At 52.5% G+C, this 27,575-nt stretch overlaps 1 protein-coding gene across 1 annotated transcript in view; it reads right to left on the reverse strand.

Moving 5' to 3' along the window:
* Positions 1 to 659: 659 nt before the first annotated feature.
* Positions 660 to 27,575, reverse strand: part of COL9A2 (collagen type IX alpha 2 chain) — a 40,381-nt gene continuing 13,465 nt past the window's right edge. Inside the window, exons 8-32 of the mRNA XM_048825691.2 lie at positions 27,330 to 27,383; positions 26,876 to 26,929; positions 25,891 to 25,938; positions 24,508 to 24,564; positions 23,658 to 23,711; positions 23,055 to 23,108; positions 20,040 to 20,093; positions 19,487 to 19,540; positions 18,618 to 18,671; positions 17,309 to 17,362; positions 16,718 to 16,771; positions 15,922 to 15,975; positions 14,514 to 14,558; positions 13,714 to 13,767; positions 12,943 to 12,996; positions 12,078 to 12,131; positions 9,353 to 9,424; positions 8,339 to 8,374; positions 7,288 to 7,332; positions 6,089 to 6,121; positions 4,946 to 5,092; positions 3,166 to 3,220; positions 2,883 to 3,071; positions 2,275 to 2,352; positions 660 to 1,554 (exon numbers count right to left, since the gene is read on the reverse strand). Of these exons, the coding sequence (XP_048681648.2) occupies positions 1,349 to 1,554; positions 2,275 to 2,352; positions 2,883 to 3,071; positions 3,166 to 3,220; positions 4,946 to 5,092; positions 6,089 to 6,121; positions 7,288 to 7,332; positions 8,339 to 8,374; positions 9,353 to 9,424; positions 12,078 to 12,131; positions 12,943 to 12,996; positions 13,714 to 13,767; positions 14,514 to 14,558; positions 15,922 to 15,975; positions 16,718 to 16,771; positions 17,309 to 17,362; positions 18,618 to 18,671; positions 19,487 to 19,540; positions 20,040 to 20,093; positions 23,055 to 23,108; positions 23,658 to 23,711; positions 24,508 to 24,564; positions 25,891 to 25,938; positions 26,876 to 26,929; positions 27,330 to 27,383 (1,713 nt within the window). The 3' untranslated portion in view covers positions 660 to 1,348. The remainder of the gene's footprint in view (positions 1,555 to 2,274; positions 2,353 to 2,882; positions 3,072 to 3,165; positions 3,221 to 4,945; positions 5,093 to 6,088; positions 6,122 to 7,287; positions 7,333 to 8,338; positions 8,375 to 9,352; positions 9,425 to 12,077; positions 12,132 to 12,942; positions 12,997 to 13,713; positions 13,768 to 14,513; positions 14,559 to 15,921; positions 15,976 to 16,717; positions 16,772 to 17,308; positions 17,363 to 18,617; positions 18,672 to 19,486; positions 19,541 to 20,039; positions 20,094 to 23,054; positions 23,109 to 23,657; positions 23,712 to 24,507; positions 24,565 to 25,890; positions 25,939 to 26,875; positions 26,930 to 27,329; positions 27,384 to 27,575) is intronic.

Consider the following 27,575-nt stretch of genomic DNA (forward strand, 5'->3'; position numbering starts at 1 on the left):
CACGGCCCTTTCTCTCCTACAGATGATCCCTGCAGCTGAGGGACAGTGGTGGGGCAGTGTGAACAGAGCATGCCTGGCTGATGCCAAGACTCTGTAGTTGCTCTGGATGAAGGGAGGACTTTAGTCTCTAGGGGTCTGTCACCAGCACAAGAATCAACTTAATAACAAGGAAAATTAGGACTAGAAACAAAAAAAATTAAACTTCTGCCCATCTAAATCCAACAAAAAATAATTCCACCAATTACCTTTATTTTGTGGACAGCTGTGCAAGTTTATTACAGTCTAACACACAGGGTATCAAATGTAAACAGTATTGCCACTTGGAATTTGAGACTCTTTTGGGTCGGCAACTTGGACAGCTCCTGAAACTCAACCTCTCTCTCTCTCTCTCTCACACACATACACACACACACACACACACACACACACCCCACCCAAGAAGAGCCACACCATCTCCCCAACACACACAAAATAAATAACTCTTGTTAATGAAGTTAATCAAGAGGCTGGAATAATTTCAACAGCGAGGGTACTTAACCCTGTAGGCACCCACCAAAAATAATAATAAAATAACAGTAACAACAAAACAGTTGTGTTTTGTTTTGTTTAAAAAACAAACCAACAAACCCCTATTTTGTTCAAAGAAATCAACGCATTGATTAAGTTCATTAACGTTCCATCTTGATTTTATTGTCCATTTGTTTTTTAAAAGTTGGTCTTTTTTATTCATTCTTATTTATAAAACAATCCTATTTTACAAAGATTTACAGCTCGGGGTGCGCCTGACACTGATCTGGTGATTCAGTTAAATATTAAACCACAATTATTTTGTCCCTTAAAAATAGCACCAAAAAAGGGCAGACACAACAATAAACCCTCCTCCCCTCCAAATATAACATCAAAGAATAAGAGAATATTAATAAAAGGCCATTTATTTACTTTAGAATGGTGTGGAAAATCATAATGAGGTAATTAATGGACCCTAATACTAAGTACAAAATATTGGAGTAAACCACCCCTTCTCCCCCCACTCCTTTGTTCCTCTGGATCTTTGCCCTGCCACAGTCCAAGGTATCTGAGCATTTATAATTAAATCCCCATTGGTGCCTTTTATTCCCCTTGTTTGGGTTTTCTCAGGTTGGCCAAGTGCCATCTTCATACCAGAAGAGCATGGATGGTTTTGATACCCAAGCATATAGGCATATCATCTATCTTGTTTTCATGTGTTCGGAGTTCCCCATTTCTTTGGTTCCCAGCCCCGGTCTGGCCATGTCTTGATGGTGTGTTGCCAGCTTGGTCTATAAAAGTTCCCGTTTTCATTTCCCCCAAGGATGCTGGCACATGTCACTCAGTACGAAGGTCCCTTGATGGTGCCTGGTTCGGTCAGGCGCCCTGAGGTGAATGCAGAGGCTCCTAAACAGGCGGCCAGCTCACAGAATCCAGGAAGACCAGCAGGCCCAGGTAAACCAGGCCGGCCTGCTTCTCCAGGGACTCCAGGGGACCCTCGATCTCCATCTTTGCCATTGATGGCATGTCCAGAAATGCCAGGGAGACCTAGAATGAGAGGAAACACTCAGTGTCCAGTGGTGTATATTCCAGGACAGGTCCCTCTCACCTGACTCTAAAGCCCACTGAAGTCAGTGCAAAGATTCTCACTAGTTTTTGGATTGGGCTGCACTTAGGGAAAGTGTCCAGTTCTTCCCAGGCAGGGTACAATTAACTCCCACTGAAATCAATGAACTTCCTGCCGGGGGGAAAAGTCACACTCTGGGACTCTCTCATTGGTCAGGAGACTGTTAGCCATAAACATCAAGTGAAGTTTTAAGCAAGCAAGTATCTTGACATCTTCCTATTGGAGGCCTCACAGGTTCCTATATCTGAGCCCTGCCCTGAACAAGAAGACAATGTCTGCTGAGCTGGGAGGACAGGCAGTTACTGGCTGGTGTCATTGGGCTGCTCAGGACTGGGGTTCATCCACAGAGCTGTGTGAGGGGGCCTGAGGATGGGAACAGTAGAGGGGCTGCTGGTCAGGACTGTGGTACATTGGCAGAGCTGTTGGGGGCCCAGGACCGGGATAACTGGGGGTCGGGAATGTGAATAAGGATGGAGGGGCATTGGCAGAGAGGCATGAGGGGAGTCCAGGACCGCAACAGCTGGGGGTGCCACTGATCAGGACAGAGAATGAGTCTATGCCACAGGGAGTAGCCTCTGTCCTCTTAACCTTCCGCTCCCAAACATCAGAATAGGGGTGTCAGAGTTCAGCGACGAGCCTACCTGGGATGCCTGGTGGTCCCGGCATACCCTGATGTCCACGCCCGACCTCGCCACGCTCTCCTTTCTCCCCTCGTTTCCCTGCGTGAAAAAAGGGGGAGATTTGTTGTGACTGCAGCTTAATGTGTCCAAGGAGAGGACCTGGGAGGCAGCAACTGTGCAGGGCCAGAAGAGAACTCAGTGACGATGGGATGCCGAGAAGGAAGAGGAGAAGTCAGCCCATGCGTGTGCGTGTTTGTCCCAAGGGAGCCTGAGTCTACACAGAGACAGCAAAATAAGATCCGGGGTCCAGCTAGCAGAATATACAGGGGTCGTTCGAGGGGGAAAAATGGTTTTGAAAATCCCATCACGTGACTATGCTGACCAATCAAAAATGCCCATTGGGGATTATATAAACAAAGCACAACCTGGGGGGAATGAAAAAAGTGTTTTAACAAAAAAAAAAACCCAAAAACATCAATTTTGGGGGGAAAATGGCCAAATTTTGTCAATGTTTTATTTGCAACGGCAGTTTCTAATCAGGAGAGGAGGGGGCAAGAAGAGGGCAGCCCCTTCCCTCTGATCCCCAATGATCCCCCGTCTCAAGGCAGTGGAGCTGGTGCCTCACTCACCTTTGGGTCCGGTATTGCCAATCTGCCCCGGGGCTCCTAGAATACCCGGGATGCCGCGGGGTCCAGCGTGCCCATGTGGGCCTTGTCCACCCGGTGATCCAGGGGGGCCCGGGGGCCCGGGCGGCCCCATCACGCCTGCTCCGCCCAGTGCTGCTCTCTTGGCGCTCACTGCCAGCTCTGCCAGCTGCTCTGTAAGGCAGACACAGGGAGCATTGTGGTGGGGGGCTCAGCAGGGGTTTCCCACGTCCGGGTGGGAGGGGGTGAGGCCCATGCTTCTACTCACCTTGCAGCATCTTCAAGACCACGTCAACTATATGCTGGTCCCCGGCATCCCGGCCCTGAGAGCAGGAGACAGGAGAGACGCTCAGAGATTCGGCTGCCTACTAAACAGAGACTAATGCTCTTTCCCAGCTGCTCGCTGCAGGGCCAACCCCACCCTATCTGGTGATGCGAGTTCAGTTGCATTGCATGGGGCGCCCCACTGGCTAGGCTGCCCCCACTAACAAGATCAAGAGGGTCTGCTACTGTTCTGGAGCCTGGTAACCCAGCAGCCACTGGACGGATCATCTCGCCTGGCAGGGCTGTAGTATTCTAACACAGGGGTTCTCCAACTGGGGCCCACAAGGACTTCCCAGGCCATCCCCGACCCCCATTCTTGGCTCCACATAGGCTCAGCTGTAGGGAACTTGTGTGTGTTCAGGGTCTGGGTGGGGAGCTGTAATTGCAAGCCCAGAGATGCAGTGGCTGGCAAACCAGCCATGTGTCCTACACACTAACATGCCATGTGCTGGCTGCGAATAGAACTGAACACACCTATTGGTGAGGAGCATTGCCCAGTGGAAACCTGGCTCCAGGCCATTATCACTGCCCCTTGAAGGACCTGCTGCTAGCTAGGGAGGGGAAGGTCTCTCCCTGGGGGTCCCCAGCAGGTGTCAGGGATCATGACCACCCTGTCCATCTCACGCTGCTGAACACGATGGAGATCCAGTGGTGGAAATGGAGAAGGCTGAGAAGCCCTAAGCTAAGGGGCAAGCCCCAGATCCTCCAGCTCGGTCTGACCTGCAGGCTGAGGATTTGTTGTTGCAGATTTTTTCCCCCCTAAATCTGTAAATTTAGGGCAAAATCCCCCCCACCCCCATGCAGAGGATCCAGCACAAGGCCGAGGCCTCACTTAAGACTCGCTTCAGCCCTATATTGAAGACTTAGGTAGTGCAGAGACCTCATGTCGGGGGTGAAACACCCAGAGCAACAATGAACAGACATTTCCAAGGTGCTCTGAACATATGCACATGGCAGGGAGGAGGAAACGCATCCCTTGTTTAACCCTATTGACTAGGCCTGTGCACCAGAAAGCCCTTTCTCCTCCGTCCCAAGGGGCCTGTGCTATCCATAATAGCTGCTACGATTATCACCAGCAGCAAGTTTTAACCCGCTGCCTATGGCAAGAGGGAGCCTCAAGTCCAACAGCAGCTAAACCTTTGGCACCAGCTCACATTTTCTGGTGGAAATACAACTCCCCAGCCTTCCCGGAGTCACTCCTTCCACATAAAACCAGCATTTGAAGCATTTGCTCAAGAGACACGGGGAGAAGGGGGAAAAAAAAAAAAGTCCACCCCTTGTGATCTCTCCAGTAACCCAATGATTCAGCCAGCTGGGCCTGTCCTTGCAGTGCTCAGTATTGGCCATAAGAGGGCACGGTTGCCTAAATCCTAGTAAAGATACCTACCTGCCTGGCTCCTACTGCTTAGGACCCTCCAGCCTGTACCTTTGGCCAAGCAGCAGCTGCTCCTGGTCCACTGATGTCAGTGAAGCTCTGGCTATTCATGTCAGTGGAGCGGGGTCAGGCCCAGATCCCGCCCCCCTTTGTAGAGCTAAATTATGAGACAAAGCTCTGGCTGGTTTCATTGCATCTCCCCACCCACCACCACCACCATCCTCTTCAACCCCATCCCCACCAGGGGACCAGAGGGTTAATCTCAGTGATGGCCCTATGGATTTAAGACACATTTCACCCTGAGACATGTAAGGGGCCCAGCCAGGGTACGGGACAGGGAGTTACTCACCGACACGCCTTGCTGCCCCGGCATTCCTGGCACACCGCGCTCTCCGTTGAGCCCTCGAGGGCCTGGGGGTCCTGGGTAACCTCTCATGCCAGGTGACCCTGCATCCCCAGTGGGGCCAGTAAAGCCAGGCTCACCGTGGACACCTTGCTGTGATGCACACACAGAGAGGGGGTCAGCAACAGGATAATCTCAGGCCAATTGGTCTGGACGCTAAAGAGGGAGCCGATCCTGAAGGTCAGCACTTTAGGGGAATCCAGATTTGATAGCTGGCTGTACAACAGGCTGGCCCAAAAGCCTGAAGCTGACTGTAGGGGGCATTTGGATCCTGGTCTGAATATGGTGGCTGAGGTCTCTCTCTCACTAACAGAAACATATTCACCCTCCCACCAGAGAGCAAAACACACAGGACTTGGGTTCAGTCCTCAACTGGCATCAATCCATGAAGCTTCACTGAGTTCCACAGAGTTATGCCCATTCACATCAGCTGAGGATCGGGCCTTCTATTCTTTAAAACAGCTGGTTTCATGAAATCAGGTGTCTAGGCTTATTCTTCTCCTGTCCCTGTGAATCTACAGCTCCCAAGAAGTGCCAGGATCCCTGGAGCATGAGGTCTTCTGTGTGTCCACATGAGAGACATGCATCCCCCAAGCCAACCTCTGCTGACATGTTTCTCAACCCTGACCCAAAGGGACCCAGCCTGGAGCTCAGACGCCTTCGCCCCATTCGGCCCTTGGCCTCTCTGCTGAAGTTCCAGCAAGGAGGTTTAGTGGTGACAATGGAGCTTAATGCAACGCAGGCCTTTCTCCCGTGGGACCTGGACATCAAGTGCCTATGGATCTTTCAGCAGCATCGGCTGGTGATGTGGGATGGCCCTAGACTCAGATCATCCACAGACCACTAAGAAGCTTGGCCCATGGAACTGAAACAGGATCATGCCATACTGAGTCCATCCTGGTTCCTCATAATTGCCCAGTTTTCGGAATCTCTTAGAACAATTACAGGGAGAGAAGAGTTCCTGCCTGACCTCCACCAACCCACGCAGACTCCATCCAGTGATCAAATGAGCCATGAAGGGCTATCCGGAGGGAAAGCTGAGAGCGGAGGGGCAGCGAGTTGTTAACTCCTAAATTCACAGTTACTCACCTGGCCCTTTGGTCCTGGCTCGCCTGACTCCCCCTAGGAATAGAGGAGAAAGTGAATGTGGTTGGCAGATACAGCCACGAGCCCTTGTGTTACCGCTCAGCACCCTCCCCGGGGAGATCACAGAACAATGAGAGTGTCGGGCTGAAAGGAACCTTGAGAAGTCATCAAGTCCAGCCCCCTGTGTTGAGGCAGGACCAGGTGAACCTGGACCTTCCCGGACAGGTGTTTGCCTAAGCTGTTCTCAAAAACCTCCAATGACGAGGATTCCATAACCTCCTTAGAGCTGGAAAGTTTTTCCTCAGATCTAACAAATTTCCCTTGCTGCAAATTCAGCCCGTTACTTCTTGTTTTCCCTGTCCACTGGAGGTAGGACAATTGATCACCATCCTCCCTATAGCAGTTATCAGGTCCCACCTCCGTCTTTTTTTAACCTTTCCTCATAGGTCAGGTTTCCTAAACATGTTAGCATCTTTGTTGCCCACCTCCAGACTCTTTCCAATTTGTCCACATCTTTCCTAAAGTCAAAAAACTGGACACAGGACTCCAGCCGAGGCCTCACCTCCTGTGTCTTACCTCCGACACTCCTGTTAATACACCCCAGAATGATATTTGCCTTTTTCGCGACAGCATCATGCTCTTGGCTCACATTCGATTTGTGATCTTCTAGAACCCCCAGATCGTTTTCAGCAGGACTATCACCTAGCCAGCTAGTTTCCATTTTGTAGTTGTGCATTTGATATTTCCTTCCTAAGTGGAGGACTTTGCACTTGTCTTCATTGAATTTCATCTTGTTGATTTCAGACCAATTCTCCACTTTGTCAAGGTCCTTTCAAATTCCAATCCTGTCCTCGAAAGTGCTAGCAACCCCTCCCAGCTGGCTGTCATCTGCAGCGTTTATAAGCATACTCTCCACTCCATTATCCAAGTCATTAATGAGAATATTGAATAGTACCAGGGCAGCAACAGGGTCAGCATCTGCCCTGATTGTTGAAGGATCCTCTAGATTTCAAGAAGGAGCCCCCGGAAATGCTGTCATGCCCTAAAGCAGCCAATGGGGCTAATGTAACATCAGGATGCTGCACCCTGGTGTAGCAAGGTGTGCTGTGGCTTGGCTCAGTAATGCTGGTGTATCATGATGGCATCACAGACACACACACACCGACAGCCCAGGAGGAAGCCTTGTCCAGAGAGTACCTTACCTTCTCCCCCTTCTCCCCGGGAAGGCCTTCCACGCCAGGGTCTCCCTAGAGGGAAGGAAAACCAAGTCAGTCCATGTGATGCCTCCTCCTCTCCCTCCCACCCTGGGGAGAACAATCTCAGTCATGCATCCAGGGCCATCTTTTCAGCTTAACCAAGTCTCTGGCTTGAGGCCTGCAATTTTGCATTTCCAATTGTTTGCAGATGCTCTAGGTCACTGAATTGGGCAAGTGCCTGATTTGTGGATACAATCAAGTCGCTGGAGATCTAAAATACCGACATTACAGTCAATAATTTGCTGTGCCTATAAAATGAGCAACAAACCAGAGGCCAGTGTTTAAAAGCCTGGCTCTGCATGAAGATTATAAAGAAACGGGAACTATTCCATGGGTCTAGCTCAAGGATTAGCCATGTCGTGATAAGCAACACCTCAGACAGTAGGGAGAAAGTCAAGCATCACAGTGGTCAGGAAGGAAAATGTCCACCCCCAGGTGCAGCACTGAATAATTGGCCAGATGCATCCTCTGAAGCATCTGGTACCAGTCACTGTTGGGAGGAGAACACCAGAAGTTGATGACCCAGTGCCAGTGTGGCAGGTCCTAAACCCTTGTGCCCTTCCTTTTCCCGACCAAGACTTTAAACTAACTCCCAGAGAGGATTTTACATGAGACTCAGTGCATGCTGGGATACGATCGGTGGCAACGGAGTTAATTTCTGCTCAGTGCTCAGCAATGCCAAGTGAATCCTGCAAACTGGCTAGGCTCTTGGCTTTGCTGCTGAGTTTGCGTGTACTGTATTAAAGGCTCCAGGAACCCCAGCATGACACACAGCTAAGGGCCACACTTCCAGGGAGCCACTTAGGATTTAACACACAATGATGGTGACATGGGATCCAAGCCACTGAGCTATGGATTACTCAGGTTGTTCTAGAAAAGAAGGTCATTACAAATGCGCTCCCCACCTGGGAAATACAGTGGCCAGTATCTCTCCAGCCCACAGTCCCAACCCCAATGGAGTCAGCTCCCCAGAGCAGTAAGAAGGTCAATTACTTACGATGTCGCCTTTGGATCCAATTTTTCCTGGGGAGCCCTAGACAAGAGAGCAGAGAACAATCAGGACCGGGGATGCCACGGCTGTGTCTTCACCCAAGAAGACAAGGTGTGTTGCACCATCAGTGTTTTACATCAGAGGCAGAATGGGTGTGGGGGGGTCACACACTATGCGGGGGGCAGAAAGATCCCGCAACATCTTTCTAACCAGGACTCTGGACAACCAAAATAACAGCCTCCCTAAAATCTCCTTCCTGGGTTACACCAGACCAAGTGCTGTGGCTGGTTCCTCCTAGCTATCTAGCCAGCCTGAATGTTGTGAATAAAGCCACTTACTCCTTCCATTAAAACTGGGCCTTGGGGCCAACTTTTCAGCCAGGCCTTCACGGGGTCTCCATGTTTGTGGGTTCAAACAACTGCAGGCTCAGGGCTACCTCAGCATTCATTTGCGCTCACATTTTAAGCCACTTCAGTGTGTCTGGGCCTGAACCATCCAATGCCCATTGAAGCCAATTGGAAACTTTCCCGTGACTCCAACTAGTTTAGGATCAAGCCTCCATGTTCCTGACTGGGCTAGTAAATTAGGGATGAGCTGAGCTAAAATGTGACTGTAAAGGACTGCCTGGGCAAGTTCATTGCCATTCCACTGCATGAGGCAGGAGAAGCCGACCCAGCCCGTCAAACTGCAGGAGGCAAAGCGAGGAAGATCTGCTGGCGCTGGGATCTGAGCCCAGCCTTCACCTGCGCCGGGAAAGCGTATCCTCGGGCCACATAGACACTCCCATTCCCACAGTATCCATCCATTCATCCATCAGCTGCATCCACCCACTCACCACATCCACTGTATCTATCTGTCTGCAGGGTTTCTACAGTCCCCATCACGGTAACCTCAATTTTTGCTGACAGATTAAATCTTCATGGGGAGGTCCCTAGTGGATCTCATCTCCCTTCTGAGCTTTGCTCTTCGCCTCAGCCCTCATCACCATCTTGTCCCCAGTCAGGAATTTCATGATGTTACCTTGTCTCCTTTGACACCTGGCAGGCCCTGTGGCCCTGGGATCCCTGGAGGACCTTGCTCGCCTTTCGATCCCTGGAAATCAAAGAAAGAAAGAAAGAAAGAAAGAAAGAAAGAAGTGTGGGTGAAACCAGCAGTAGGAAAGACACAGACCTTCAGCAGGGAGGGGGGTGGCAGCTCTGGTGACTAGAGCAGGGCCAAGAGAAATTTGCGGCTATTCATTTGAATTGGGTGCAGCTATGTTGAGGCTACAGCAAGGTAGATAGTGAATGAATGAGTGTATTCTAGACTGCAGAGCCACTGGACCCCCTAACCCCAGCTTTCCCCCTCGTGCTGGTGGGAGCCGTAAAGCAGGGCCTCCTGCACCCAGTGCAGCGTGTCCCAGATGCTGCCCAGACATAGGGAGCCCATCGGTCTGTACCACGACGTGTTTGTGGAAACCTCAGGCACAGAACTCCAAGGGGACTGCTCTCCTTTCCGCCTGCACGTGTAACTCCCATGAACACAGCACCACACGCTGATGTGCCCAAGGGAGGCTAATCCACCCCTCCACGCATGTGTTCACCCTCTAGTGACCACTGACAGGAGGAGAGACCCTGTGAGTGGCATGGCCTGTGTTTCCTTTGCATCCTGCATGCCAAGAGGGAGAAGATCCTTCGGCCTCCCTCTTAGAATCACCCAAGCTCCGGCTGGCTGGGCATTTACAGCACGATCCTGGGTCTTCCCGGATCAAGCAAAGCGATGAGGCCCAGATCCTCACAGGCCTTTAGAACCTAACTCTCATTTCCGGGCTGTGCATCCTAGCAGCTGCAGGACACTGTGGTTCCCTGTCAATCATTTAACAGCTGTAGCCCCATTTAAATGGAGTTTCCTATTCAACTTGTTAAAAAAAGCGGGGTGGGAGGGGGTTTCCTCTCAACCTCTTGTGTCTTTGAGATGAGCCCAGGAAATGGGAAGGTCTCTCCTGCTCTCCCAAAATAGCCTTTTCTTACAGTCTCTGTTAAACCCTGCAGGGAGAAGAGCCGAGATGGAATCTGTCCTCCAGGAGGGGACGCTCTTGCTCCCAGATGATTTATCTCAGAAAAAGGAGGGGGGGGTGCTTTAGAGCCCACCCTGCAGTTATAAACTGCCCAAGAGCAGAAAAACACACTCCCTGCTGTGTGTCCTTCTCTCTCTGGGCTGGGGAGGAGACCCACTCCCCGCTTTGGTTGAAAACACACAGTCGGTTCCTGTGGGCCGTTAATCCCCAAGTGATTCTCTCCTGCTGCCTAATCCCCTCACCCTGTCTGGCCACTCGCAGCAGGGGCTGGGCTGGCTCAGTCGCTCCTTCATGTTAAACTGCTTGGGGGGGGGGGGGGGTCGTCCTGGGGTCTGAGCCAAAAACTTATGCCTCCCTCCCAATTAGTGCACATGCTAGTTCTTTCAAAATGCACCCTGGTGTGCAAAGGCCAAACCTTTCCAGGCATGGGTCTTCCGTGGCACACGCAAAACATCTGTGTGCTGCAGAGAAGCCAATCTGTGTGCTGCCCTCCAGCACAACTCCGAGGGCTACTTGGCGCCTACATGTAGGCCCAAGTGTGGATAACCACAAAGCGCAGCCCCCTGCCCTGAGCCATAGGAAGTCACGAGTCCATTGCATGTCTGGCTTCCTTGCTCTCCTGTGCTGAGGGCATAAAATACTAGTCACGACCCCTAGCTCTTAAACAGCACTTTACATCAGAACATCTCAAAACACGTTTTGTAGATCAGCAGCAGCATCCCCGTTTTACAGATGGGGAAACTGAGGCACGGAGCGGGGCCGTGACTTGCTGAGGGTCACCCAAAAGGCCATGAATGGAACCCAGAGCTCCTGAGTCCTAGTCCAGTGCACTATCCTCTAGACCACACCACCTAGGGGTGTGAGTGCCTAGGGGCAAGGTGTGGGTGGATTATGATAGGAGATACAGGATTAACCCCTTCCTGCTAAGACATTCCTCCCTTCCATAAGTAGCTTAACTGCCATGCTTCAGCATCTGGGTCCCCATCCATCCTGTGCTCCCGTGTGCAGCACAGTGCACCTGAGCTGGGCAGGGACAAGCAGGATGTGTGTGGCATTGAGGGATTCATTGGGAACATGCCCAACTCCTACCTTGGCAAACAGCCTTGGAAGGTAATTGCAGTGCAGGCCACCATCAGAGATGTGCCAAGGTCACACTGCCGATTTCTTCTCCCTCTGAGCAATGCAGGTGAAACCTCTGCAGCTTCCAAATGATACGGAGCTACTGGAGTGCCCGGCCCAGCCTGGGAGCTGCAAACCGAGCTGACTCTTCCTGCTCTGTTGATCCCCTCCCTGCACATGCTGATTCTGGACCCCAAATCCGAAGAGCGGCTTTGCTGGCCATTCACTTTGCAGGCCCTTCTACCACTACATTGGCCTTGCAGCGAGTGGTAAGAAACCTCCCTTCCACTGTGATCTCAGCAGACCTGACTGGGGATGCCCACTGGGTCCTACGGTGACCCTTCTCTGGCTACCAACCCGATCCAAGCAGTGCAATCCCCTGCACTGAGCCATCCGGGGGGGTTGGAAAAACCAGTTCCCTGAGCTCAAGCCCTGGACACTAGGTTTTTGCTGGGGTGCAGATGCCCGGGTTGGGGAGGAGGAAAGGGTAAAGGGCCGTTTCCTTTCCCAGCTTCTGGCTCTGGATCTTCGCGCGCACACACAAATGCGATCAATCAAAGCCACACTCACCACTTTCCCCTGGAGGCCTTGGGGACCCACCGGGCCCCGCTCTCCCCGATCGCCCTGCAGAGAGGAAAGAAAACAGAACCAATTGGAATAGCCAGGTCTGTCTGCGCCCTTCTTGTACCACCTGGCTAATCTCTCCACATCACTTCATCCCCGCCTTCCATGCAACCCTCCTTTGCCTGCACCCCTGCTGCCTACACCCCCACCCCCACAGCACCCTCCTAAATACCCAGGAGAGGGTGCAGGGATGCTACCTGGCATCCCACGAACACGGGGTTCACTCCAGCTTGCCTTCCCCTTTCCCCAGGCCTGGGCACTCTGGGGAAAGGCTGTAGGAGGGGGAGATGGGGCGAGCTTGCATGAGCAGGCTGGGTTCCACACCTGTGCTTGCAATGCCCTCAGCTATTGCCCTTTCCCCATTCCGGTCCCACTCTTCCCACAGGCAGATCCCAGATGCAGGGACTCCCCCAGGGTGCGTGGCTGCCAGACACTGTAATAATGTTTGCCCTTCTACAGTCCCTTTCATCCGCAGTTCTCAAAGCAAGGTACAAACATTAATGGATTAAGCCTCATTACCCCCATGTGAAGGGGTATGGGATAGACCCAGTTTACAGATGGGGAAACTGAGGCATGGATGGGGCAGGGACTTGCCAAGGGTCACATGGTGAGCCAAGGATCGAACCCAGGAGTCCCGACTTCCATTGTCTAAGCACTCAAACACATTCCCACCCAGATCGAGGAACAGAACCCAGGAATCCTCGTTCCTGGTCTAACTATTATTCTCTTACGCAACATGACACTCCCTGCCAAAGCCAGCAGAGAACTCAGGAACTCTGGCTCACATTCTCTTGTGACTTTCTAGACTTACCTTCACCCCGGGGATACCTTGTGGCCCTGGCTCACCTGGAGGTCCAAGTTCCCCCTAAAAAAAGAATCCAGAGCAGGGCCTGATTATTGGACTGTAATAGAACAGCACTGCCTCTTGCCACTCAGCTAGAGATCTGCGGGAGTTACACAGGGGCGGCAGCTGCCTATCACCTCTCTTGGTGCTCAGATGCAATCATTTGCCCTTGGGTGCTTTCCACAGGCAAATCACATGGTGGTGGGGGGGTGGCATTCTGTGACTTCCCTGTGCCCCTCCTTGCCAGCTGCACCTGCCATTTGCAGCAAAGCCAGACCTTTAATTCCCCCTGTTTAATTCAGAGCATCAGGGAATGCTAAACTGGACCTATGACCAGGCCACAGGGGCTTCTGGGTCACAGAATTTGGCACTGGGGCTGGGCAGGGCCCACAGGGCTCTGGGTAACCGAGAACATGGCACTGGACCTGGATCTGACATTCTTTTTATAAGTTGGTGTAGGATTAAAAAAAAAGCCACTGAACACCCTGCCTCCTCCATGGCTTTACCTCAGCCCCTGGGACCGACACGCAGGGCTTGGAGATGCGGCCAGAGCCACAGCTCCAGATCGTTTGCAAATAGTGAAGGGGGCGGGGGTGGAAGCATCCGATTTTGTTGTCAACTTAATAGAGAGACAAAGAAAAACGAACACGAGCAAAGACGGACGAGAGCGCCCTCGTGCGCTGATGGGACGGAAGCCAGAGAGTCACAGGGATAAACAGGCGGAGTCTCTTTACTTACAATTTTCCCAGGGGCTCCGATGATTCCTGGAAGGCCACGGGCACCTGGTTCACCCTGTCAATGAGCCAGAGACAAGATTCATTGTATGTATTATTTGTATCTTGTTACTGGCTAGAAGCCCCAGTCATGGAGCAGGGCCCCATTGTGCTAGGAGCTGCACAGACATGGAACAGAAGAGTTTATAGTCTAAGCATAAGACAAGTGGCAGATCGACAAAGAGGAGAACCCAAGGAAACAATGGGACAACCATGATAGGCGGTGGGCTCAGCACACCCATGGCTTAATCATTGCAAAGATTTTGTAGCCATTAAGGCAAAGGAGAGTTTTAAGCAGGGATCTGAGGGAAGATAATGAGGTAATTTTGCAGGTGTTCATGGGGGCGCTCTTCCCCAGTGGGAGGGGCAGCATGGGAGAAAACACAAAGGGGCTTGGTTGGAAATGTAACAAGTGGCAGATGGAAGCTGGCGGCATGGGCCAGACTGGAGGTAGAAATTGACAGCTCAAGAGATGAAAGGTAGGTAGGGATAGGCTATGAGGCCAATTACAAGTAATGTTGGAGGTGATGGAGAAGGGGGAACCAACAGAGGGGTGACATGGTCCAAGCGATGAGCTAGGACAAGGATATTTGCAGCGGGGTTGTATTTATATTTACTGGGCGATTTGTTCCCGTGTGCACAAAGGATGCCATCCCATTCTCCAGAGGTGTACAGATGTAACTTGCAGAGACCATACAGATGGGCATATCATTTGAAGAGAGGGTGACAGTACCAGCATGCTACATAAAGGCTCTTTTCACCCACCTTAACTCCTGGGCCACCTTTGGCCCCAGGTTGGCCTGGCAAACCCTGGGGAAACAAAACCAGATTAGTGACTGCCTGTATGTAACGTGCATTTTGGATGGGCAGTTCCTGAGACACAGTCCTGGCAGCTTTGAGATCCCCCTTGAAGGAAGGGAAGTGTCTGATTTACAGGACCTTAGCGCTGGTCAATGGAATTCAGCCCGCAGGGCAACAGGGTTATTACAGCCTCCAGGAATCACAGACTCATAGAAATGAGGGCTCAAGAGGTCACCTCGTCCAGCCCCTTGCAGAATTAAGGATTGGATTAATGTATAGAGTACACAGGGTGTAGAAGCCAAAAACTGGCAAAAGATAATGAGAAGCCAAACATAGGGACGGACAAATCTCAGAAGGCTTGGATTGAATAAGATCAAAAGTTCAGAGTCTTTAAACCTCTTGAGCTGAAATCTTCTGGCACCAGCCTTCCTGTACAATGAATCCTGTCTTGGACAACCAGGGACCAACAAAACCCAGGTGGCCTTTTGATAAAAGTGGAACAGAATGGGCCGCAGATGCCATGAGAAAAGTTCTCTCTCACAGCATCTTTCCACGTCTGCTTCCAGTCCCCAACGCCATCCAGAAGTACCAAAGCAGTGGCAAAAATGGAGGACAAAAAGGTTAAACTGAACTTTTCTGGACTTCTAGAAATGTTTGGTTCGAGTTCTGGACATAGACTCCAACCAGTTTACCCTGTTCAAAATTCAAGGCCAAATTTTAAGCTAGTCTCAACCAAGGGCTTGATTCTCCTTTCACAGACATGTAAATCAGAAGTAACTCCACTGAGACCTGATTCTGCTCTCACTTACACTGTGTGTGAATGAGGAGTGAGTCCACTGAGGTCAGTGCCTTCTGATCTGATTTACAGCAGTTTTACACTAACTTTGGCAGAGTTAGTCTTCATTTACACTGAGTGTAAGTGAGAGCAGACTCAGGATCAAAGTGCAAAGAGGTCTGAGGAAGGTGAAGCAGGAAGAATGATGGGACTGAAATCTCAGGACAATGAACCAAGTGGCATTCCAACTATTGACTACACCAACGTCTGCACCGGAAGAGATGGAGTAACCGTTCAGGTGGGAGTTCGGACAAGACGTGGGCCGTATTTGAGCACCGCTGGATGAGGGAAAGATCAGATCTGGGTCCAAAATTGGCAGCTTAGATTGATTTGTAGTTAAAAGAGATTCCAGATTAACCATTTCACTGCCGGTCCTCCAGTGCTGCAGCATCCTGCACAACACTAACGCCCAGGGCAACACGGGAGAGATGCGTTACCTGGCGTACCAAGCGCATTCAGCAGCAGGGAAGCAGTTACGGGAGGTCAGCCCCAAGTGAAATGTCTGGCTAGGGATGGCTCTTGTGCTCCGATACTTACGGCTAATCCTCGGTGGCCCGGTGACCCAGGGCGGCCGGGCTGCCCTGCGCTCCCCTGCAAGGGACATGACAAGTCGTTACTGGGAGGCAGCAAAGAACAAAGCAATTGGAGGCAATCGGGGGCTGGCAGAGCACAGCACACATGGGCTGATTTGGGGACAGGGCCCGAGAGCTTCTGCTGCTCCAAGCAGGATGAGGGGAGAGTGCCCCAAGATGGGAGAGTTTGCAATGCAGGGGCAGTTATAAGAGAGTGTCCCGGGCAGCCCCTCGCTTGAAATGGCCCCACAGAGGAGGTGGCATGGGCACTCCCAGCAACCCAGAAAAACTCTGGGTCCCTATAAACACCCAACCTCACTTGCAGTGACCCCAATCTGAAGTCACCAATTGGGGGGAGAGTGGGGGCGCTCTCCTGGGAACCATCCATGTGCCACATCAGCATCCATCTGATGATGGCAAACCCCACGGCCCTCGTCAGGGTCAAAGAGGCGGCGATCCCGGCCCAGGCTGCAGCCAGGAGTAGCAGTGCCCTGTTGTGCTGGCCAAGCGCCCCTGGTTTCCAGCAAGCACTCAACTGACCCGCGCTGCACGTTCATTCCCACTGCCACGGCAGACTGAAGGCAAGAGACTCGGGGGTCTGGGGCTGCCTGATCCCAGCCACAGGGAATCTAACAAGGAGCAGGGGAATTAACTGTTTGATCTGTACAGGGGCAAAGAGAGACACTGGGAAGTATGGAGGAGCGACTGGAGACATCCTGGTACTATCCAACCTCTCCCCACACTCCCTCCTGGCCTCTCACCTTCACACCAGGGGTGCCGGGGGTGCCGTCTTTACCATCGATGCCAGGGAGTCCCTGCAAAGGAGGAGAAGGAACAGTCACCATGAGAAAGTTGCCGGAGGGGGTGGGGGTGACGCAGGTTAGGACCAATCTGCTTGGAAGCCCAGATGTGCAGAGCCTCAATGGAGAAGCCAGGTGGATCATGAAGAGAGGATCTGCGGACAGATGCCTAGGGGCTGATGCCCTTTGCTTCAGGTGTGGCCACACCATCTTATAGCAACGTCCTCTCCGTCCCCCCTCGTTGGCAGCTCGCAGGGAGTGGGACAGGCCAGAGGGCAGCCCCAAACAAAGAGATGCAAGTGGCTGCAGGTTGTGAGGGAGGGGGAGTGGAGGGGCAGGTGGGGAGAGGGGGAACCCCAAGCCCCTTGGGAGAGAAGCAAATCAGGTTTGATTGAGGAGCTTCACCCCTGAATCCAGAGCGGCTGGTGCAGCCATATGGGCAGGAGCATCTCTGCCAGGCCCTTGCCCAGCACGGAGCAGAGGACAAATGCAGGGGTGCAAGATGCTCTTGGTAAGGCTCTCCGCCTGAATCCAGAGACATGCTGTACTTACATTATCCCCTTTGGGGCCCATTGCTCCCTGGGGACCCCTGAAGCCACGGGCACCCTAAAAAAAAGGAGAACAAGTATTATTTTACCATCCCTCTTGGCTCTGGGGACATCAGCACAACCCTAGTGGATCAGGTTGTGGGTTCTGCGCCCCATCTTTAGGGGGAGTGTTAACTCGTGCAGAATCAAAGGGAGGTATCGCAGCACAGCTGGGTCACAGTGGGGGAGAAAGGAGGGGAGACTGGACCTGATCTGGGGCTAGGTGGCGAACGATTCTCCCAGCCCTCCGCCACCCACCCACTTTGGAGGCCTGAAGCCCCCATGACTGCAAGAATAGGAAACCGAATATCTGGGAGCTGCAGTTCCTGGCATTCCCAAGCTACCTGCAGAGGCATGGCTCAGGGTGGTAGTGAAGGAAGTCAGGTGACTTGGAGCAATTTCAAACACACAAATCCTTATTTTGATTCTTCCGTTGTCTGGACTTTACCCCCGGGGGTCCTCTAATCCCCTAATCCTGTTTGCATGGGATCTGAGTGGCTGGCATTTCTGGTCACACTGTGGCGGTGGTGAAGACCTTGAATCAGGCTGAGGGAATGGGCTGGTGGGGGCAGGGCAGGGGCACTGCAATCTGCAGACCTCTCGGACCCATTTCTGCCCCATGGGTTGTAGGGGTATTGGGAAAGGCCGGAGGGGTTCGGAGCTGCGAGAGCCTCTCCATTCAGGGAATGCACTCAGCAGCTTTTGGAAAGCTATGTGAAGCCACCAACTTCCTGACAGAGACCGTTTCCTTTCTTGTCCTGGAGCTAAGTCTGGCCACCGAGTTACATGTTGCCGGTGTCCGGTACGTTAACTGACCCTCCACCCAGCAGCTCTGGAATCGGGCTATCACCTGGCTTGTGAAATGAGCTGGTCTTAGGAACGGCAGAGGAGTCCCTACTGGATGTTCGTCCATATCGCCAAACGATCCGCCGCTCTGCTCGGGAGAGGCGCTGGATGGGAATAGCAGCTCAGGGTTGGGAGTGCATTGGCAGAGCTGTTTGGGGGAGCCCAGACTGCGATAGCAAGGGGGACCGTGGGTTAGGACAGAGGGGCATTTGGCAGAGCCATGTGTGAGGAACCGGTCTGGAACACCACAGCTGGGGGCACATCTGCCCACAGGTGAAGCATGGAACAGAAGCATGAAGCGCTCTGGGTTTAAAGCACTTCTTCAGGGATGTGAAATATGACCTGGGCATAATGCATGGCCACCATACCTGCCTCTTAAACCCCATGCAGACACCTGTGCATGGAGTACAATGAAACAGTTAACTTACGAGGTCTCCCTTCTCGCCGGCTCCACCAGGTGGCCCCTTAGGGCCTTCCTCGCCCTAGGGGAGAAGGGAAATACACAAAGGCTTAACAGGGCTGTTCCATGGCACAGGCCTACCCTGCCTCACAATCCATCCTGGAGTGTAGACAATGCCAGGTGAGCAGGAAGGATCCGAAGGGGAGAGAAGAGCCTCAGCCACAAAACTGCGGATCAGCTAGCACAAGGGCTTGTATTTAACAACAAGACCAAGACAGTTTTCATCAGCCGATCGCCAAAGGAAGTCAATATCATCGCCTCCATTTTACAGATGGGGAAACTGAGGCACTGAAGCAATGTGTCCAAGATCACCCAGCAGGCCAGAGGCAGAGCCAGGAAGAGAACCCCAATGTCCTGAGTCCCCAGGCTGGTGCTCCATCCACTAGGCCACACTGCATCCTGTTTATTTAAACTCATCCCCCTTGTAACAACGTACACAGATGGGGATGAATGTTGCTCCTATTTAGGCCAGTGGATTCAAAGGGTTTGCACAGATGCAGCTGAGAGAAGGGTTTGACTCACAGACGCTTCACTGGGACAGGGGCTGCTGCTGCGCTGGATACTCTGGAAGAAATTGGCACTTTGGGGGCAGTCGATGGTGTCAGGAAATGCACTCAGCCTTGCTTTTCCAGGCTGGGGATCTCAGTTTTATTTTGCATGGGTGCCCTGAGCTTTCACTCACCATGGTAGGATCTACCCTTTGGGAGGATAACAACAGGGCTCTCTGCGAGTCAGACAGGGCTGCACAGATGCTCCCCATGGATGCTAGGTGGGACGTGATCTGACACATACATGCAATCATTGCAGCAGCCCAGGAAGAGAGAGGAAAGGACTTACCGGCCTGCCAGCAGCTCCGATAGACCCAACCATTCCTTTATAGCCATGGGGACCCTGAAAAGCAGAGCACAAGTTTAGATTACGGACATGTTATGAACTGTCCTTCCCTAGCACATAGGAGCCAGGTCGGTGTGTGAATTCCCTTCCCCTGATGCTCTCAAACATGGACGTCAGTGATGCTCACTAGGATATTGAAGGCTGGGAGTTCAGCAACAAGCAATGATGATGATGATAATGCTCTGTGCCACACACCCTGCTATGGGTCGGATCATTACCCCCATTTTACAGATGGGGAAACTGAGGCACAGAGTGCGATGGGACTTGACCAAGGCAACACAGCAGATCAGCGGCAGAGCCAGGAACAGAAACCAACAGTCCTGACTCCAAGTCCCCTCTTCTGACCACTAGATCACACGCCCCTCCCAGAGCTAGCAGAGCCCTGACTCCCAGAACCCATCACCCTGCTCTAATCACCAGACCCCATTCCATCCCTAGGGCTCCATTCCTTAGAGCAAAGCATGGGAGTTGTTTAACACCTCCCTGGCGTCCTTACCGTCTGGCCCTTTGGTCCCGCCATACCAGGGTAACCTCTCAGGCCTTGAGGACCCTTTCAAAGCAAGAGAAGAAGCAGGATTAGTCAGAATTGGTCAGATCTTGCACCCAAAACAGGGTGTCTCTCTGCGGAACACCTCCACCCAGGAATAAAGTGATTCTTTTTAGAAGTGTTATTGGAAAATACTATTTTAGTGTTAATTATGAAACACTGGCTGAGCCCTCCCCTCCCTGCAAGTGCTGCCAATTTCCACCCATGCCCCTTCCTGGCCAACAGTTTATTATTATTAATGGATCCGAGCTTGCAGTCCTTACTCCAGCAAAGCTCCCACTTGATTTCAGAGGGATTTCACCTGCTTCAGGACTGAAGGATTTGGCCATTAATTACTTTTCCTCTTCAAAGTGCTAGTTAATCATGAATTGATCAGTCCTCCCAACCCCGCTGAGAGTAGGTGTTATTCCCATTTTTGGCTGGGGGAAACTGAGGCATAGAGAGGATTTGCAACTTCCCCAGGCTCACAGAGGGAATCAGTGCCAGGATCAGAGGCACAACCCAGGAGTTCCTGGCTCTCAGGTCTGTGCTCAGACCCCACCTCTGTGGCGAATCACTGTTCCCAATCAATTTCATGGGAGATTAAAAGAAACCCCCACACACACACTATAGCTGGAAAATTGAGCCTATTGATTTTTCCATTTACTGGTCATATAAAATACAAGCTCTTCATGCACATTTCTTCCCTGTTTATAAACAACATAACCAGGATGATACATTCCTGTCTTCTCTACACAGGTAGTGAGAGGAACTTGCTTGCTAACCTCCCCTCCCCCCAAGATTTAGGAAAGGAAGGGTCATATAAAGGATTTGCAGAGGTGACTGGATACAGGGAAACATATTGCAATGCACCAGCTGCTGGCCATTTGCACCACTGCCCTCTACTGGGTGGAATCAGAACATCTCAGCTGTGTGTCAGAGGACCTACACCACAGCCAGAGATTCTCCTTTAGTGAAAGTGGCAGGACTCTGTACATTTGGAGCAGGAGAATATGCCATGGCGGTGGTGTGCAGCACAGTGACAAAAGTGAATGCCGGGAATGTGCTACACTGGGAGAAATATGTTATCAGCTGGCTCTGAGACGCATTTCACTTCCATCTATCTGCCTCACTGGTTAGAGGGGGAAGGCAGAGTCCTCTCAAATTCTGACGAATCACCGTGTTGTATTCATGCCTCCTGAGGGAATGTATTTGCCCTCTCAAGTCTTCCCATTTCTCCAGCTTGTTTGAGGCAGTGTCTGAACAGGAAGCCCAAAGTAACAACAGAATTCCATATTCACGGCTCACAGTATTAGCACGACTGTAAGACACAGAGCCAGATTCTGATCTCTGTTACGCTGGCATAAATCCAGAGCACCTCCGTTAACTTCAAGGGACTTACAGCGGCGTATCTGAGATCAGAACTGGATCACTCTGTTTTTAATCAAGGAAAAGCAAACTAGATGGCCCCAGCGCGGTGAATAGTTGGCTACAAAGCCTGTCACTGCCAAGACACTGGCTCAGATCTGTCCTGGACTGGCAGTGAAGAGACGGCATTACTATTCAGCAGCTTGGATGAAACAAGTGGGAGATGAAAGTATGAGAAAGGAACCTGGCTCCCTGTTGGAACAGCGAAGCACTAATAACACATCGCTTCTACACAGCACCGTTTATCCATAGAGCTCAATGCACTTTACACAGCAGAGTCAGAATCATGTATCCCCACGTTCCAGTGGGTGGACAATGAGGCCCAGAGGGAGGAAGAGACTTGCCGAGGGTAACCACTGCCTGTGAGCGGCAGAGCCAGGAATAAAACCCAGCTTCCTAAAAGCCTTTTTATAGCATGGATAGAGATTTCTTTCCTGGGTGTCTGGCTGGTGAATCTTGCCCATATGCTCAGGGTTTAGCTGATCACCATATTTGGGGTCGGGAAGGAATTTTCCTCTAGGGCAGATTGGAAGAGGCCCTGGAGGCTTTTTGTCTTCCTCTGTAGCATGGGGCACGGGTCACTTGCTGGAGGATTCTCTGCTCCTTGAAGTCTTTAAACCACGATTTGAGGACTTCAATAGCTCAGATATAGGTGAGAGGTTTTTTGCAGGAGTGGGTGGGTGAGATTCTGTGGCCTGCGTTGTGCAGGAGGTCAGACTAGATGATCATAATGGTCCCTTCTGACCTTAATATCTATGATTCTATGAATCTATGTCCTGACTCCCAGCCCAGTGCCTCTTTCATTTATCCCCTTAGTGGTAGGCTCAGCAGAGAGACCAAGGACTGCACCAGCTTCAGAGCCAGATGTCCTTTCTCTCCCTCGGGCGGGGTTGGCGGTGTTTCGGTGACAATGTGTGCGGGAACCTCGCCTGTTCTCACTGTGCTGGGTGTAAATAGAAGACTTCGCACTCCAGGGCTGCTCGAGACGTCTTCAGCCCCTCCTGGCACTGGCCGGCATGGCCAAATGCCCGTCCAGGAGGAGGAAGCTGGATGGGGGAGCTCTCTGTGGCTGTTGCCTTTTTTCCAGTCCCTGGTTTGTAGAGTTCCTCTGGGCCCTATCCTGACTCCTTCGATTCCTTCTCATGGCCGTGGGTGCTGTGGTTACTGTTCTCGTGGGATCGCTTGCTCTGTCCCCGTGAACTACATCCTCATCTTTTCACCCTTTGTCTCCTATAATCAGCGAAGTTCTGGGTTCCGTGGCCCCGCCCTCTCAGGGGGTGGGGCTTTTGTTGGCTCCACCTTGCATCCCAGGACTTGAATAGGCTGCGGAATCCCTCAGCACCGCCCCAGAGGGCCAAGGGAGACTGAGGCAGACTAACCCCCCTAACAGTGAGATGGGTCAGACTGTGGGGAGCAGCTGGGCCATAGGGAGCTATGCTGTGCTGGACTCGGGGGGGGGGGGGGTTCCCTAAACGCCTAATGTGACAAATAAACTAATCCCCTGGGCCATGAGTCTAGGTCAAAAGCACCAAGCGATAAGAACAGTAAATACGTTACTGGAGGGCCGGGGATGCCTTGTTCTCCGGAAATGCCCATGTCGCCCGGGGGACCCTGCGGGGAACAGGAGAGAGGAGAGACGTCAGTGCAGGAAAGGCTCCGCGAGCTGGCTCCAAACCCTGGCCGTTGAGATCTAAACTGCCCAGAGCCCCTCAATCCCCGCACGTGGGACCCTAGGAGGGATGGTGATGGGGGATGGGATTTGAATACCCTGGGGTGGATGAAGAGCCAGTCCCCAGGCAGCCACTCAGCACTGGGAAGGGCAGGCAGCCTGGGACACGCTATGGGAAGCTCCAGCTCCATTTACTGGCCCTCCTGGTGCAAGCCCGGGGGCAGGGACCCCCCTCTTTCCCCTATCCCTCACTCTTATTCCTCCTAACCCCCAGTAGCCCCTTCCTTCTCTCTCTCTCCTGGTGCTTTTCTCTCCTCACTGCCTCCTCACCCATCCTTACTTTCTCCATCCTTCGGTCTCTCTTTCCCTCCAGACCCCCTCTCATCTCCACACAGGAGAGAGCAGAGATTCCCCCTTCCCGTCCTCCCTCCCCCCCCACCCCAACCCTTCTCCATCTGACTGGGACGCCTGGTAAGGAGAGCTGTACTCACCGGCCTGCCCTGTCTGCCAGATTCCCCGAGGGCACCGGGGCGGCCTTTGTGTCCCTAAAGGAGAAAAGAGATGGCAATTAAGGCTCCCCCGAGTCCCGCACTCAAAGTGATTCCCCCGGGGGCGCACTCAGTGTCTGCCCTGTAAATCCCCCAGCTGTGGGGTATCACGCACGCATGGGCAGGTACCGCAGGGCGTTTGCACACAGGCAGAAGCTAGGGTGGGCATTTTTCTGCTGCAGCCCACCGTGTCCTTCCATCCACGAGGACAACAGAGGGCAGCCAAGGACCACAGAGGGCAGCAGTAAACAGCTCAGCCCCGGGAGACTCTTCTACCCAGCCCAGGAGGTGGGGGTGCTGCAACCATGTATATAGTGGGGATGCTGAAGGCAGAAACCATGTAATTTGGGTTGTTGTTACTACTTCAAGCCAGGGGGGCACAGCAGCACCCCTGCACCCCTAGTTCCCGCACCTATGCCAGGAGGGGGCTGTGCAAAGCAAGCAGGGCTTGGGGAGCCTGGCAGAAGCACTGGACCCTTTGGAAGCTGCTCTCAGATTTGGAGGTGGGGGCTGGCAGGAGTGCGGAGGGGAGGTCCCCAAGCCTGTGTCCTCAGTGTAACACGCTAGCCAGCTAGGGGCCGGATCCTGGATAGTAGTTTATGTATCCGCTACGGTCTCCAAGCTAAGAGAGAAGCAGACCCTTTATGTCCATACAGCACCTAGCTCACTGGGGTCCTGGTCCGCAACGCAGGCACCTAGGTGCTGCAATAATACAAATAAGAGCTGAAGAACTCAAGGCTGATGTGTTGAGGTCCCCGGTTCAACACCTGGGTCAGGGGTGTTGTTACCTTACCTTCAGTCCCTGAAGTCCCTGGGGGCCTTTGGGCCCTGGCGGGCAGTTGGTTGGACACTAGTGGGTGGGAGAAAGAAAAGTGGCTTGTTTTAATCAGAAAACAATATTAGGCTGTAGAGAAGCGGCACTTGGGGTGCGCCCAGCATTGGGGCTTCACGTGAGTGGAGCTTTTCCCGATAAAGCTCTTGAGGGAAATTGCAGAGTCACTTGCCCCTTGCAGGCATTTAATTCCAGGCCTTCCTCGCTCTGTATTATTAGCACAGCACAAAGCAAATGCTCTGCACATCCTTCCGCCCCCGAGATTGAGCCCACCTGTCTCCTTCCGGGTGGGGGGGGGGGTCTGTGCTGCTCCGTGAAATCACAAGCAGAATGCAGAGTAGGAGGTGACCAGGGAGGTGGGGGCGATCCCAGGCAGCGGGGGGTAGGGGAAGTTTGAGCAACAGATCCACAGCCCTCACCCTCAGCGCGGCAGACCTGCCATCACACACTCTCTGATCATTGATCTGCCTGCCACTGAAATCAACAAGAAGTCCTGCCATTGACTTCACTGACCATCGGACTGGGACCCTTGGAGAGATCTAGCCATGAGTCAATAAGAGGGCTGGGGATGTGCAAAGAGAGCCAGGCAGTCACCACGAGAAATACCCCCCAGGAAGTAAATATTTTCCCCCTGTGCATGGCATGGGCCTGCCTGCAGGTCGGAGGAGGCCCACCCTAGTGAGGACAAGAAGGAAGGCAGGGAGCCACTGCCGGGTTACAACGGGGACACCCAAGCTGTATAACCAGCCACCTGCCCGCGAGTAAAGGACTGGGGGCAGCCCATGCAGCTGGGGCAACTCAGAGCTGGCTCTGTAGGGACAGACGTGGCTCTGTGAACCCACCCCAGGGGCCCAGTCGCACTGTCAGCCCCCACAGCAGGGCCTGACCTGGTTCTATGAGCAGCCCAAAAGGGACCTGGCATCTCTAGGACGCTGCCCTAAGGGGACACACCTGACTACATGCCAGCCCCAAAGGAGAAGCTCGGCTCTGTATATACACCAGTCTAAAGGGCAACCATCTGCATATGGCACATGAAGGGAAAGGCAGGAGCTGGCAGATACAATTTGCTCCCAGAGGTCAGAGCAGGATGAGGCCCAAAGGCTGCAAGCACTGATGGCCCAGTGAGTGTCACCTTGGCTCCCAGCAGCACGGCGTTTCAAAGAGTGGGGCAGCCAGTGCAGGGAACATCACAGCTCTGAAGGAGTCTGAGCACTAGAAGATGCTACAAAACATCTCTTCCCTGCTACCAAATGACACTTGTTAAGGCATTTCCCAGGAATGAGCTCTCAGCTGCTGTTACACTGGGAGGGTCTGTTAAAAGCCTAATGTAACTGCAGTGCTTACCAAGAAATCAGCACTGCCTTCCAGCCCTTGGATGTGTCCTGGGGGGCCCTGGAATGAAATAAAACCATCAGGCGCCCTAACATAACAGTAACAATACACAGCTTTTTAATCTCAGAACAGCTTACAGAGGTGGGTAAACATTGCATCCTCCTTTATAGATGGGGAAACTGAGGCACAGAGCAGGGAAGCGACATGCCCAGGGTCACACAGTTGAGTCATTGGCAGAGCTGGGACTAAAAGCTGGGAGTCCTGGCTGCGCGTCTTGTCCTGCTCTAACCATAAGATACCCTGTGTTCTCAGAGCAGGAAATAGAACCCAGGAGTCCTGGCTGCCAGTTGCCCACCATTGGCCCAGGCCACAGCCCTTGGAGCATTTCCATCTGCAAATAGTCCCTTGGGAAACCATGCAGCTCACATCTAGCCCAAATCCCAAATATTAACCTTAATAGCTGACTGGTAGAACACAGACCTTGCTGTGATTTGTCCACAGTTTAAATGAAGAGGGTTTAATCAGACTAGCCCCAAACACTGGCCCATCTAATCCATTAACCCACCTCCCTTCATACCAGCTAAAAGTCTAGCCAGGTATCCCACTCCTCACCACTCCACAAAGACTCTAGCAGCTTGTCTAAGGCAGTGCCCAATTCCTGAGGTTCCAGAGGGACTGCGCACAGGGACGTTTCCTTCCTGACCCTCACAGAGATCAGCTTTACACCCTGAAGCATGAGCCTTGATTAGCTCAGGTCATCTCCACCCCATGCAGGTGGCTGCTGAGCAGGGTTCAGCAGTGCATTACAGGCCTGATCGGGGTGCTGAGTGCCTCCCTGGATCAGGCCCTTAACCACCACTTGCAGTTCTGATTCGGACTTTCTGATGCATATGGATTCTGTCCAATCCCAGGGCCTGGATCAAGGACTCTCCCTTAATCCACCCTTCACGCTAGGACCTCAGATGAGAAATTCCAGGGGAGATGGGTTAATACTCACAGGTTTCCCAGGGGGACCTGGGGGGCCTCGTGGTCCATCAGGTCCAAGTTCACCCTGAAAAGAGGCAACCCCAAAATAAAGTTAACATGCAAAAGGCTGCAGTTACTAAGAGAGTCAGGTCAGGGAGAACAATGCAGTACCCCTGAGGGGGGCTACATAGCATGGAGACTGCACTAATTCAGTCATTCATGGGGCTTGAACCCGTGACTTTCAGCAGCAAATGCAGCTGCCCCTACTTCTTGAACTGAAGCAGTAACTTGCGTAGCAGCAAGCAAGTAGCCCCCTGAGGCCAGCTCTTTGAGAGGGCTGTCACCAGTAGGAGTTTTTCCATAACGGTGTGTTTCCATCCGGGGGCTGAGCTCCTGCAGCCAGAACTGACCTTTGAAAATCCGGCTCATCCCTAGGTAGGGTCAGAGGAACAAGCCGGTGCATGCGCAGATCGGTGCTTCCTCACCTTAGGGCCCAAGACTCCGATTTCACCAGGAAGTCCAACCTGACCCGCAGGCCCCTTGGAAAAAGGAGACAGTCATTCATTACACACGTTGGTGGATTTCAAAATGTGCTGGTGATAGGACACAATATCCATTGCCAGGGGATCTTGCACAGAGCAAAGTGCTTTTGCACAAGAAGATTTTAGCCCTTTGCCTAGGACTGAATGTATTAGGGTCCCTCGGGCGCTTGCAGGTAGGTTGTGCCTTCT

Source organism: Caretta caretta, chromosome 19 (assembly GCF_965140235.1).
Source record: "Caretta caretta isolate rCarCar2 chromosome 19, rCarCar1.hap1, whole genome shotgun sequence".
In the NCBI taxonomy this organism is placed as follows: domain Eukaryota; kingdom Metazoa; phylum Chordata; order Testudines; family Cheloniidae; genus Caretta; species Caretta caretta.